The 14,273-nt window shown below is 47.0% G+C and overlaps 2 protein-coding genes across 2 annotated transcripts; both read right to left on the minus strand.

Annotated features, from left to right (window-relative positions):
* Nucleotides 1-532: 532 nt before the first annotated feature.
* CCR75_006518 (uncharacterized protein) lies at nucleotides 533-974 on the minus strand (the record flags this gene model as incomplete). Its single annotated transcript, XM_067964588.1, has 2 exons — nucleotides 533-690; nucleotides 755-974. 2 exons carry the CDS (start codon nucleotides 972-974, stop codon nucleotides 533-535), a joined length of 378 nt encoding a protein of 125 aa, XP_067820017.1.
* A 125-nt stretch (nucleotides 975-1,099) lies between these two features.
* On the minus strand, nucleotides 1,100-1,279 carry CCR75_006517 (uncharacterized protein; the record flags this gene model as incomplete). The annotated part of the gene is made up of 1 exon (XM_067964587.1): nucleotides 1,100-1,279. One exon carries the CDS (start codon nucleotides 1,277-1,279, stop codon nucleotides 1,100-1,102), a length of 180 nt encoding a protein of 59 aa, XP_067820015.1.
* Between the last annotated feature and the right edge of the window lie 12,994 nt (nucleotides 1,280-14,273).

Consider the following 14,273-nt stretch of genomic DNA (forward strand, 5'->3'; position numbering starts at 1 on the left):
CTGGACAAGAAGGAGCTACCAAGGCGCTGATTGATGGCCACGACCTCAAGACAAACTTTAATGACGCCTGGGGATCACTCGGCAAACGATCGGTGTTCCTGTGGAAATTTTCGGGCGGCCTTGTCGTTGCGTTTGTCAACATCATGTCGGTAGAGAGCGACTTCTCCCTTTTGAAGCGGTAGACAGACGACTTCCGTCAGTCAATGACAACTTAACGCTGAGAGGCATATTCTAGGCCAAGCAGCGCTTCCTGCTCCAATTTTTAAGTATATAAAAGAATGCTAGGTATAAATGCCGATTTAAGCTGACTAACGCGCCGAAATTAGCTCATTTTAGGTAAAATCGGCAAATGCCGAAATCTATGAAGCATGGTCAACGTACCCCACCATTAAACAATAATTATTAAATGATGTTCCAAAAAAAATCTTTGACAAAGTGCGCTTTTTTCTAAAGTGATGATTTCTAGAGAAGAACTTGGCGGTGCGTGCTGCGGCAGTGCCACGTGGTGGCGTGATCAAAGCAGACTTGCTTTTTAAACAAATGTCTGTTTTTGATTTGATCGAAGGCCAACTTGACCACGGTACACATCGAGCACGTCGGCAATAAGTCGCCCGTCCGCAACGTCACCAGCTGCTGCGGCAAGACAGGTGGCGCGATGTTTTCCGCAATGTTGAGGTCGTTCCGCTCGGCCTAGACGAATGACTAACCATCAACCAGTTGCACTGCTTATTGCGTGATCTCACGCAAGACACACGATTGATTGTCGGCCGGAAATGCATTGAACAAATAGCGTGCTCACGATCCATCATCAGAAATGTGTTCTTGAACGCTCCACAGCCAAGTCCAATTTGCCAATTGCCTGGAACTGGGTGTTTAATAAGTTCCCATACGCTTCGTTGGCCTGAATTGTTTCGATATTCATGGTCGTTATCAGGTAAATGATCAGGTTCTTGATCTCGCTCATCTGCTGCCATAGGATCATATCGCGAGGTTGAAGGATAATCGTGGTCGTGTTGCAGAGTTCTGCCAACGACTACACCGCGGCGCACTTAACCCACTAGACCGCCGAAGGTGCGGAGGCAGACTTCTTTTCCTAGACTCACTGATCCAGAAGTCGACGATTCTTAAGCATGAAAAATAGGATGCGCTTGAAATACGCCCAGCAATTCGCACTTATCGGGCACTGGGCCTGCATCTCCAAGATATGGTTGTTATGCTGTCGCAATGCCGAAAAAAAAAAAAAAAGCGTGGGGGTCTTGCAAAACGCGCCGTTGTCCATTTAGTTTGTAGCGGCCCGAACCACGATATCTCTTGATGAGGTGCGAACTAGAAACGCATTAACTTATGCGTCGCCATTCGGTCCAGATGAGCGACACTACCATTTCGCCACCCGGTATTTGAGATTTCGCCGTCGGTAATAATTGCTATCACCTTGTCTCGCCACGACTTACATACGTTGTCCTACAACGTCAATTATATTTTTTTTTATGATCACCGTGTGCCGCTAAAAAAACGGCACGACAACCAGATGCATATTGTATAGATTGCCGTCGACATAGTTTCGGATGCGAACGTCGAAGAACGAAATCCTGTTGTGTGTTGAGCCATCGAGGCTAAGGCAAACGACCAAACTGTCGTGTTGCTCAGAATCAATTTCATTGCTGCAGGTTAATACCGACAAGCACACGCACAAATTAACTCGAGATATACCTTCTTGTCGAAATTGGGCAGGGCATGGTTGTAACGGCGCCAATCGTTACAAGTCACGATTAGTCGCGCAAAGAGGCGCATTGCATAATTAGTTATTAATATAATAAAGCTAGTAGATAGAAGATCGTTAATTAAAAGAACTTAATAATATATTTATACAGTTCTGCAGTTTTCCATATTCTAAAGCCTTAAAAATTTACCTTTAGAAGCTAAGACTTCTTAGCTACTTTAAACCTTCCTCTGCACGTTGTGTACGTGAAATAGTCGAGGCATCCCACCTTCTCTGTAATCAATGTTCCCACGTACCTTTAAAAATAAGTTCCAAAGAGGAGACTGAGACATTATATGTAATTAGTAAACAAATGGATCAAGTATAGACTTGATCTGATAGCGCCTCCGAAGTTAACTTCGGAGATGACCCAATTGACAACGCTAGATCCCAAACAGTTTTTGCGTGATCTGCGTAGCGGCAAAGTCAAGCAGATCTGCGTACTTGTCACAGATGACAAGTGTGTGACCGATATTCGGTCGCATTAGTATTTCCTGAGAACGAACGGTTTCGTAGCAGCTTATCGATGGACGACGGTGTTCTCAATGAGAAGACTCGGATTGAACGTTTTCCGTCTCAATCTTGGGATTCTTTTCAGACAAATCCTCTATAAAAAGTTTTAAAGGAATTTAAGGATGTCTTTCCTGAACTAGTACCGTGCGAGTTGCCTAAGGATAAAGGCACTCCACACGAAATCGACCTGATACCAGGTACGAAATACTGTGTCATGAAGGAGTGGCCATTGCTTCGTCAGCAAATATTAGCGATCGACAAATTTTTTGCCGATCGCTTGCAGAGGGCCATTTTAGGAAGAATCAACCTCCCCACATAGCTCTCACCTTCTATTAACATGAGGGTGGCGGATTGTGCATGCGTTCAATAAATTCAACGCTGCAATGGTACCGACTCAAACGCCGATACCACGAGAAATCGTAATCATTGATGGTATGTCAAAGAGTATTGTCTTTTCGTCAATGAATCTGATGGATGGATTCTATCAGATCCTTATGCGTGAACAGGATATCCCGCTCACAGCCGTAAATACCCCAAGAGGAGTGCTATGGGAGTGGCTAGTTATGCTACAAGGACTTAGTAATGCCCCTGCGACATTTAACAGATGTGTAGCCAATATGTTAAGATCGGTGCGGGATTTCGCACCGAGCTATTTCAATGACGTCTTTGCTTATAGCAGAGCCATGACAGGAAAGTCGGACGTTAAAGTACATTGTACCCACGTCCGAAAAGTTCTTACACTTATGCGTTTGCACCAGTTGTATGCAAATTTCAAGAAGTGTTTATTCGCTGCAAGCGAAATACCACTTCTTGGGTGCATCGTGGGTAATCACGGTGTGCGCCCGGATCCAGAAAAGATCAAGCGATCAGCGACTAGCCTGTGCCAGTCGATGTAGAGGGACTTTCGAAGGTTTCTCGGCTTAGCGGCGTACCTGCACAAGTACTCACGCAATTACGCCGAAATGACATTACATATTTCTTCTTTGTTGAAGAAAAACGTAAAGTGGTGATTGTTAGCGTTCTTTAGAGGGTATCAAATAAAGCTTGATACAATCGCCAATCCTGGTGATTGCGGACCAAGTGGTTTGTGACGCCAGCGATTTTGCAATCGGCTGTGCGTTAATGCAATATGACACAGACGGCGCAGAGCGCGTCGTGTGTTATCAATCGCGTCAACTGCAACCAGCTGAACGCAACTACCCAGTGCATGACAAGGGACTCCTTGCCATGAAATATGCACTAGCTAAGTTTAGGGTATATCTCTTGGGAGACTGACCGTTCATTGCAAATACGGACCATGCGTCTTTACGCACGGCCGTAAACAGTCCACACCTCTCGCAAAGAATGGCGAGATGGTTGTATTTCTTCGCAGAGTATAACTCCTCCGTGGTGTATAAACAAGGACGACTTAACGTCGCCGCTGATGCTCTTTCGCGCCGGCCCGATTTTGAGCTGGCTACGCAAATCAGTTGTGAGCATGAGGCCGCTGTTGCAACAATAAGTTTTCCGTCGGCAACATTACTTGGCGACGTTAGAAGAGCTTATCAAGAAGACAAGGTTCTTAAAGGTTGATAGATTACCTTAGAAATCCATCCCAACAATCCTTAAAATGATTGTTGAAATTGTATCGATCCTCAACAGTTCGATACACAACACGCAATGAATTACGTTTCTCATACAGCCATAGCTGGCGACACAACTCGAGTCGTCATCCCCACCCATAATGATTTGCGTTTACGCATAATGTATGAGTGCCACGATGCACCAATAAGTGGTCATCGTGGACGTGAGAAGACTTATCTCACGATAAGTCGCGACTTCTACTGGCCATGCCAGTATGAGTTCGTCCTCAAGTACATACGTGCTTGCGAAGTTTGTCAACTAGTGAAGCCCCAGTGCTTCATCCCGTGCTCCATACAACCTCTAACTGTTTCGGCAGAGTGTTGGCAGTCTGTATTCATGGGCTTCGTCTTCGGAGCCCATGAATACAGACTGCCAACACTCTGCCTACGACGAACATAAGAAGAATGGTATTCTTGTTTTCGTTAATCGTTTCAGCAAAATTGTGCATCTTGCTGCAGTGTCTTTGTCGACGGGATATTTCAGCTCCATGGGTTACCCCGTGAACTAGTTTCAGATCGAGACCCAAGATTCACGGCGGAATTTTGGCAAACAGTGCTCAAACTATTTGGATTAGAGTTGAAAATGTCAACTCCGTCTGACCATCTGCTTCAGGATGATTATAAGCGCGCAAACCTTATTCTCGAAGAGATACTTCGCGGATACGTACACACTTTAAAGAGTTAGAGCAAGTTTTTGGCGATAGTAGAATTTGACATCAACAGTTCAGTGCATGCTTCTACAAACATACACCGTTTTACGTGACTAGCTTACGCCAACCACTAATACCCACCTTGTTTGAGAGTGACTCTACTTGAAGGGGGAGGGACTCGCTGAAGGAAACAACTTTCTAGGTCTTGCTCATCACGCATTGACCCTACGGTCAATGCGAAGAATACCAATATTGATTTATTCAACATTGTAGAGGACAAACTCAGTAATGGCAATAATGCTATAACTGACTTTGATAACGATGCTGAAATACTCAGCATCGAAAACAGTAGAATTAGTGAGAGCAATAATGCTCTCACTAATGAGGAGAATGACATCTCCGCAGTGCGCACTGGTCGCACTGAAGACAAAAGCAAAATTGAGTCATCAGGTGATTTCCTACTAGCTAGATAAACACTGGTCCGCTTCGTACAGGATCGCTAATGCGGTCCTCCGACAGAAACGGAACTCTGACAAAAATGGATAAGCAAACACTCTTTCATTTAATGTTAACGACCTAGTCCAAGTGTTTACGGTAAACCTACCAAAATATCTAGTGATGAATGTGGGCAGTAATAAATTACTGCCCAAGTATATCTTCCCGTTCCGAGCAATGCACCGCAAAGGCAATGCATACACGATTGGGCTGTCGTACGATGCGTACGCATTCTACGTTTTATGTCGGGCGTCTCCGCCCTACCATCTGTACGAGGCTTCTTCCGATTCCGAATCACCCTGGAACGGTCAAAGGCGTCTGCCAAAGTCTGATGGTTCCGAGCCAAAGAATGATAGTCTCGGGACAAAGTCTGGTTCTCATGAACTAGACGATCCACTCTTTTCTCCAGGGAGAGATCTTTTGACGAGCTGTCAACAGCTCGTTTTGAAGGGATTGATGTGTCCTTTTGTTTTCGCCAGTTGATCAGTCACAACTTGCGCACAATTTCGCAACTGGTGACGAGAAACATTATCAGCCGTCATCGCTAACTCGCGGTGACGGGATCTCTCGTGATCAATGTCCCCGCTCAAATAGTGGAGGGTGTGATCGAAATCACGATGTTGTTTCGGGTTCGTCATACGAGGCGAACCCGATTTTTCCGCTTCCTTCACATCCATTGACGGATTCGAGTGGTGAGAAGCATTTTTCTTGTTAGACGCCTCTCGAACCACCGTGTGGTATAAAGGGGATTTGAACGAGTTACCTTGTTCGTTAACGAAGTTATCCACCTCGCAGGATATTTGGGAACCTTGTTCCAAACTGTGATGGACGTTCCGGGTCTCGTTCGACAGTACGTCGAGGCCCGCCCTCCTTAACACAACAGACGGATGATGCGTGGTTCATGCTTACAATAAGCTGAACACGGCGACCATCCGGCGCAAACAACAATCCCGCAAAAAGATGTTTTGTTGAATTCCATGGGAAAATCAACTTTCTTTTCCGAGTTGGATTTGAAGAATGGCTTCTATCAGGACTCATGAGAGAGATCGATGTAGCCAAAACAGCAGTAAGCACCCCAAGCGGTATGCTTTGGGAGTGGCTTGTGATGCCCCAAGGTTTGAAAAACGCACCAGCGACATTCAATCGAGTGGTGGCTCACGTGATGCGTCAGCACGGTGCCTACGTGCCCCATTACTTTGACGATGTATTCGTGCATAGAAGGGCCGAGGACGGGCTGAGCGCAATAGAGTCGTACAAGCGCCATTTAGACGCAGTGTTGTAGACTATGAGTGACGCCCAATTGTACGTCAATTTATAAAAGTGCGTCATAGTGGCCCCTGAGATACCTGTGATGGGCTGCATCGTAGGTATACATGTGTACGAGCAGACCCATAAAATGTAAATTGGGTAAAGGAATGGCCAATCCCACGACATGGGCTTTACGCACACAAAAAATTGGGCTACAATGAGGAGATTTGCTCTCACGGACATGTCCCGCCTTGGATCGCTTGTCGAAGAACTCATCGATATAATCGACTTGTTCTTTCGGCAACGGCCAGTGCCTGGTCAGACAATATTTGGTGCCAGGTTCCGACTCAATTTCGTGCCAGATGCCCCTATCTGCTGGTAGGCGGCTTGGCACTTCTTCTGAGGGCACATCGCGATGTTTTCACAGAACCTCAAAGAATGGTCTGTCTCTCAAGGCATCCCAACCTTGAGCAGCGAACCGTTTCTTTTTGTTTGTTTCTAGGATGCTCTCGTCCATGGGAGACGACGAGCAACAATCCACCAAGTTCTCTTCTGGAACTGGTGTGGCTATTTCGTGGATGAGACCTTCCTTTGGTTCGGCATGGAGCAGATACCACGACATCTCCGGGAGCGTAATTATCTCCTCGGCCGATTTATAGACTTGCTCGAGCACCTCAGCTGAGGATGCCTCCGCAATTTCGTCTTTGACGGCCTCGAACACCTCGTTCGAAGGGCGTGCCTTTGATCGTCCTAATCTGTCGGGTGCTCAATCTTCGAGTCACCATGAACTTTTACTGGGAAGCGGTGTCGTTGCTCTCCTGGCTAACGCACCCCTTCCAACCGCACCAGGCCCTAGGCACTAGGCCGGTACATGCGACGCTTGACTTTCTGTCAGCTCGCCGTCTACTGCCACATGATCTCGGCTCTCTGCAGAACATTCGGACGCATGACTACTTGCCATCGTCCTTTTTACCACACTAGTCTCTACGAGCTCGGTAAGAATTGGCGACGTTTGACATCCCGTCGGCGCACCCTCAAATGTGTTCGACACGACATCATTGCATAGGCCTCTCTCACGAGCACATCCTTTTCGGGGTGTCCAGTGTAGAGTTAGCAACTGTGCGTGTACGCCAGTCTATCCATTGTTCGTGTTTTGCCAACCATGGTATGCCTAGGATAAGGTTATGCGGACTCTCCATACCTAGCACTGTAAACTTCTCTTTACAAGAGAAGTCACTAAAAGTGAAGGCGACTACAACTTGAACTCCTTCAGACTTTACGAGCAGGTTGTTCGCTAAACGAACGGTCGCCTCTTCTCGCTCGCCATCCTGGCAAGCGACTCACACACCACCGGTCTCTGTTTTAGAGCCGCGAGTTTTACAAAAGTTTGTGATGCACCCGAATCCACAAGGAGGGTCATGGTCATTGCCTCGTACTCGAGCGCTATAAACCAGCAGGGTTAAGGTCCGAAATTATGAAACCTGAGGGACTATGCTACCCGTTTATTCGATATCTCTGAATCTAAGGATAGCTTCAGAGTCCGCGTCAGTAGGGCATCCCGCCCCTACTGCGCTTCTGAATTTCCTAACCCCTCAGTGGTCGATGCAGAGCTTATGTGTCTCCAAAGCTGGTTCTTTTCATCGTCCTTTGGAAAGGGAGTCCTCTTGCTGGGCGTCTTCGCACCAGCAGGGACCCTGGCATAGCAGCGAGCCATCATATGGCCGCGCTTGCCGCATTTATAGCAGACACGTCTGCATTGCCCAACTCCATGGGAGTCGCATCTGACCTCTCGGCCGACGGCTTATACCAAGCTGTCGCCGAGGCACTGTAGTAGGATTGCTCCTCAACTAAGGCAATTTGGATTGCCTCTTCCATCGTCGACGGCACCTATCTGAAAGGGGCCTGCCGCGATGGGCCATGACGTAGTCCTTTCATAGAAATGGGCACCTTAATGTGCCTTGGAATAGGACCACAATAATGGATGCCGACAGGGAGTGCATCTCCTGCACATACTCTTGTAGGGATCGCTTCGCCTGTCGCACTCCAAAGAAACGCACCTGAAGCAACACCTCATTGTTCGGTGGCTGGAATCATCGAGCGATTTTTTTCCTTAAAGATTTTCCATGTAAGGAAAGCCTTTCCGTCTGCCATAAGCGACGAGTAAGCCTACTCTAAGGCCTTACCGCACAGATGCGACATGGCGAACGATACCATTCGGCTGTCGTCCTCAATGAGCTGTGCCACACCGCGTTGCTCCACAAGTGGACAATCGTGTGCGCTGCAGCGCCATCGAACTTGGGCGGGTATATCCGAAATGAGCCTCGGCTGATGCGGCCGGGCGGAGAGCCTCTCAACAGCTCTGTTGAAGAGCCTCGCTTCGACCTGCTCACCCCGCAGCTCACCCCGAGTCGGAGTGACGGACTCCGCCGCAACATGGCTCTGAGCCTCGAACGTAGCCCTTCGCTGTCCGAGCACGAACGCCTCTGCTCCAATTGAGCAACATATTGCTCAGGAGGACTACTCAAGAGCCTGGCCAGGGCTTGTTCCCAAAGTCCCTGCACCATGTGCTCAGCCAACTCCCGATGATGATCGAATAGATGGAGGAAATGAGCCCAATCAATATTGAGGCTCATCCTCACGTATACGCTCAGCTGCGGGTCATGGGAAGGATTTCTAGTGCTACCAAATGTAGACGGGCACGTCTTAATGCGACCAAACTCAACTTAAGCACACACTTTAGCACAGCGAGGAAGCGGTTTGACCGTCTTCTCTCACGTGCAGTGAGGATGTTGGTGGGCACCTAAGCGATCTCAACCAACGAACTAAGTGCCTTAGGTTAAGTGACGTCACTGGAGCGGTAATCCGGCTCCACGTACGCACTTGTGAAACAGGAAGTAGTTTTCAGACTGATTTATATTTAATCGTATAAAATATATAAATTCCTACTATTCACCAATCCTAAAATGCCATCTCTTTATATAGACACTAATACGCACGCGAGTGTATCTTTCTAAATACCTCGCGTAACGGATGACGCTAGCCGTCATCCCCGCTAATGTGAATGCCATCAGGGATATCACATACACAAGGGTGGGTTCACAATGTGAATCACACCCAAGTGGTAGGTACATTACATCACTTAGGTAATCGACCATCTCCTTAATTACACAGTGTACTTAACGGGGATTGTGAAACATGGGCAACTTTAGCCCGTTTCATTCCCTCACAGCATTACATCGATGCTGCAACATAATTTTTATATGAGCCTAGCCATGTCATTCTTTTCTTTGTAAGCGCTGCATTTTTAAGCGCGACGGGAATTTGGCCAGAGGCACGTCATCATTCTCTCTGCATTTTGTATCTACTGCTTAAGGGCCACGGGAACATATGATGTAATGGGGCACACATCGGTTGGAGAACCGTTGTTGTGGTACATTTACTTTATGGGTAAAATACCCTTTTATCTAATTTTAAAATAGTTAGTTACTTAAATCCCATTTATTATGGGTAACAAATGTGGTCGCCGCCAGATATAAATCTGGCGGCCAAAAACTATTTTAAATTAGCTAGGGTAAGGCTTTTAGATCTAAATAATTAAATAAAGTGCAGTTCCCTTTTTGATCTTAAAGAGTTAAGTGCCTTCCTAACGCTTGCGCATTGATCTGTAAGAGATAGAAGCCTTTCTAAGGTATATCCTCTTGGGCACTAGTTGCCACTTGGTTCTACGAACCCCTGAATCCCTTGAACTCCCCCTGAGTTGTTAAACCCATTAATTGAATAGAACTAAGTGACTCGGAGTCTGAAAGTCTTCCTCTGACTTTAGGAGCGAGGTAGCTCCGCTACACTCTACGCCTGAGTCTTTACAAGACTAGACCCTCACGAAAATGGAAGAGGTTCCAGAACTGTCAGAAGCGCAACGCGCCCGCTTATGACAAGCTCAAAACCTTATTTGGGCTTGAGCACGTGGAAATTGTTATCTCCCAGGGACCAGAGGTCCTGCATGCAAGGCTTGAAGCCTTCATGCGATACGATGCCTCCCTGACCGGTCAGGTGCAGGACCACTTAGTGGCATCTATGCCCACCAGGTACATCTATGTACCTGATTCAGAGACGAGGGCTCGCCCTCGTACTGTAATGTGAAGACATTTGAGGGAAAAGAGGGAGAAAATCTCCCTTTGTGGATTAAGCAGATGGAAATGTCTATTATTCCGCCTTGTTCTTAACAGAAAGGAAAAAGGTGGCTATGGCATTTCCAAACTTGGAGGTAGAGCCATGTAATGAGCACTATCGCGCAGCACGTCCATAAACGACGCTTTCCCTCATGGGATTCGCTGAACAGCAAACTACCAGCATGTTTGCACCGCCTGATCAGGCTTTTCGCATGCGAACACGGCTCCTAGCGACCCGACAGGGTAAAAGAACCTTAGGGGACATTTTCCAGGAGTTGAGAACTCTCATTGCATCTATGTATCAAGACCCGGTGCAAAAAGCAATTGTAGTGACCATCTTTATAGGGGTCTCAATGAGGGCGTTGCCTGGACGGGATTATTCCGATCTCATCCTTCTACTTTCGAAGAGGCAGTTGCCATAGCGCTACGCGCCGAGTTCGACTTTAAACCTGCTCGCGTTAGCACGCCTGTTTACCGAACAAGCTCTTCGAGCACATGGGTTCCGTCTAATAGAGCGGAACCCATGGATTTGAGCCTCGTTGAGGAAGGAGAATAGACTCTTCAAGCTGTGGAACAGCATAACACCATCCGTAGATATTATATGTGCGGAAGCACGAAACATTCACGTCAGGCCTGCCCTGTTCGAAATTCGCGTAAAGATCGAAAGAGCTCCAACTCCGACCTATACCAGAGATCTGGTACGGTGCGGGAAAATGTCGATACCCAGTAGGTGTGGGGCGCCCTACTGGGGAAAACCTAGGCTCTGTTGAACCTCAAGGAGGTGAGAATAGACAGAACCTAGCCTCAATTAGCTCGGTGCTCAATGGTACGAGGCGAGAGTACAAGCCTGGCTTGCTAGTCGCTCAAGCGCCTGTAAAGGGCTTTGATAAGCCGTGGTCAATTTTAATTGACTCAGGAGCGTCTTGCAATTATGCTCGACGCCTTTCCCTTGAAGGAAGTCAACAATACGTTGAGGCGCTTAAAGCACATGAAGGTGATACAATCACTGTTCGCTTAGCGACTGGGACTCGTGTCACTGTTCCCAAAGTTCCATTGAACTTAGGTATAAAGTTTCTGGACTTTGACAGTATGGAACGCTGTCTCGTCCTTGATTTGGATTCGAGATATGATCTCATCCTTGGTATGGCCTGGTTAGAACACCATGAGCCATGGATCGATTGGAGGTCTAAGACCTTAGGCGCCACGCGCAATGTTCCTTGCAAAGTTTTGGAGAGTCATCAACGCACCTTTGCTAGGCAACAAAGCGCTTTTGGTGCGGATCATTGAATGAGTTGTCAGTGTTTAAGACATTGGCATGTCTGAGTTAATAAACTATAATGTTTAAAACATTTTGAGCCCGACTCAGTAGAAATAAGTGGAACGACACGTACTCCGTCGAGTGACACTCGTTATAATAAGGATTCACTAAATGCTGAAAGCATCGTTGGCCTAAGGCCGAATCATCAAGGGTGCAATATCCCTGAGATACGTGGAGTGGCACGTCTAAGTTCACCGAGTATGGTCGGCCGAGGTGGTATCATACTGAGTGTCAGTAGTGACACTGTTGGCGGTTTGCCAGGACCTCAAGGGTGCAATATCCCTGAGATACATGGAGTGGCACGTCTAAGTCCACCGAGTGTGGTCAGCCGAGGTGGCACCATACTGAGTGTCAATAGTGACACTATTGGCAGTTCGCCAGGGCATTTTAAGTCAAACCCTCCTAATGCACGTGAAGCGACAGGTAAACGTTCGCTGGATAAGGAAGTTGAGTTACCTAACTCCTTGTCGGATGTCAAATTAGACACCATGTCTTGTATAGAACCAATACAGGCTGGAAAACCCGGGGACGTGAATGTCCCGGCCTCTAAGAGGCGAATTGTCTCCCCTCTCCAAGACAGGGTGGACACGAAGCGTGTATACCCTCAAAAAGTGATACGAGTGAGCAAGTACATACGCTTGTAAATGGCGTAACTGGTAACATTGAGGGGGAAGTTAGCCTTGTGGCAATCCCCTCGTTACAAGCTCTTTTAGAGCTAGACAAAATGTCTATTGATGAGTGCGGTCGAGCGTTATAAGCTGGTGACTTATCTGAAATGGTGGTCATTCGACCTATGGTTGAGTTAAACTCATCGTCACTTCGACGAAGCTGTCCTGGATGACAAAAAGCTGCACTTAGTGCGCGAAATGGGTCATCGATCCTTAAAGATCCTACGGATCCCTTTTATTCCTTAATTAAAGAATTCCAAGATGTGGTTTCTAAAATAACCCACCATCTGTTTTACCTCCGGATAGAGGTGTTCGTCATGAAATTGACTTGGTTCCGGGAACCAAATACTGTGTCACAAGACAATGGCCTTTACCAAGGGAGCAGTGTGACGTCATTGATGATTTCTTCCGTGCTAAGCACGAGGCTGGAATGGTACGAAAAAGCAAATCTCCTCATTCGACACCGACATTTTGTGTTAAAAAGCCAAATGGTAAATGGCGCATTGTGCATGCTTGGTGGGATGTACAATGTACAGTGCATTGGACTTAGTCGATGGTTACTACCAGTTGCTCATGCGAGCTAGTGATATTCCGCTTACAGCGGTTAGCATCCCAAGCGGTATGTTATGGGAGTGGCTGGTCATGCCACAAGGGCTTTCCAACGCCCCGGCAACATTTAATCGTCTAGTGACGCAACTGTTTCGCCCTCATCGAGGTTATGCACAGACTTATTTCGATGACATTTTGTCCATAGTCGTGCGGAGCAGGGTCGGTCGGATATGGAAAACCATTTAGACCATTTGCGAGCAGTGCTCGAGTGCATGCGCACAAACAAATTGTATGCCAATGCATCTAAATGCATTTTTGGCGCAGACGAAATTCAATTTTTAGGATGCTTCATTGGAAAGCGAGGCCTTAGAGCGGATCCCACTAAGGTAAAAGCCATAGTAGATTGGCCGGTTCCTAAAAACCAACAGGATTTGCGTAAGTGGTTGGGTCTCGCCAATTATTTACACAAATATTGCGAAAATTACGCTGATATGGCTAGGCCGTTATCTAATCTCCTTTAAAAGGATACAGAATGGTGCTGGACTAGCACCGAAAATAATGCTTTTCGAGCAGTTAAGGATAGTCTTATCCATGCCCCGATTCTGGCACTGCCAAACCCAAATTGGCCTTTCGGTGTCGTCTGTGAAGCATCGGATTTTGCCATTGGCAGTGCTCTGTTACAAACAGATGTTGAGGGGCATGAACGTGTTATTGCGTTCGAGTCTAGACAGCTTAAAGCTGCGGAAAAGAACTACCCAGTTCATGACAAAGAGTTACTTGCTATGAAGTATGCTCTCATCAAATTCAGAGTTCATCTGCTCGGCTCTAAGCCGTTTGTGATTTATACAGATCACGCGTCATTACGCACGGCGACTATGTCGCCCCATCTCTCACAGAGAATGGTCAGATGGCTATCCTTTTTAGCGGAATACAACTTCGAGGTGAAGTATAAACCCGGCAAGCAAAATGCTGGCCGATGCGTTATCACGCAGGCCGGATTATGAGCTTTCTCATTTAGCGACTATCTCGTCACCTATTCCTGAATTAATCCGTTCGGCTTACGCCAAGGATGAACAGTGTGTAGCTCTGCTACGAGCCTTAAATAAATCGGATTCGGGTATTAAATGACCGGCACGTTTGCGTGCAAGGTTACATCGATTTTCTATCGAAAACAACCTGTTGCTTTATTGCACAGACATCGCGGACTCTACGGGTGTCGTTGTTCCTCATGATGAGGATTTGAAGTACCGGATCCTCTATGAGGCACGCGATACTGTCCTTG

The sequence above is a fragment of the Bremia lactucae genome, linkage group LG4 (genome assembly GCF_004359215.1).
Source record: "Bremia lactucae strain SF5 linkage group LG4, whole genome shotgun sequence".
NCBI lineage: Eukaryota > Oomycota > Peronosporomycetes > Peronosporales > Peronosporaceae > Bremia > Bremia lactucae.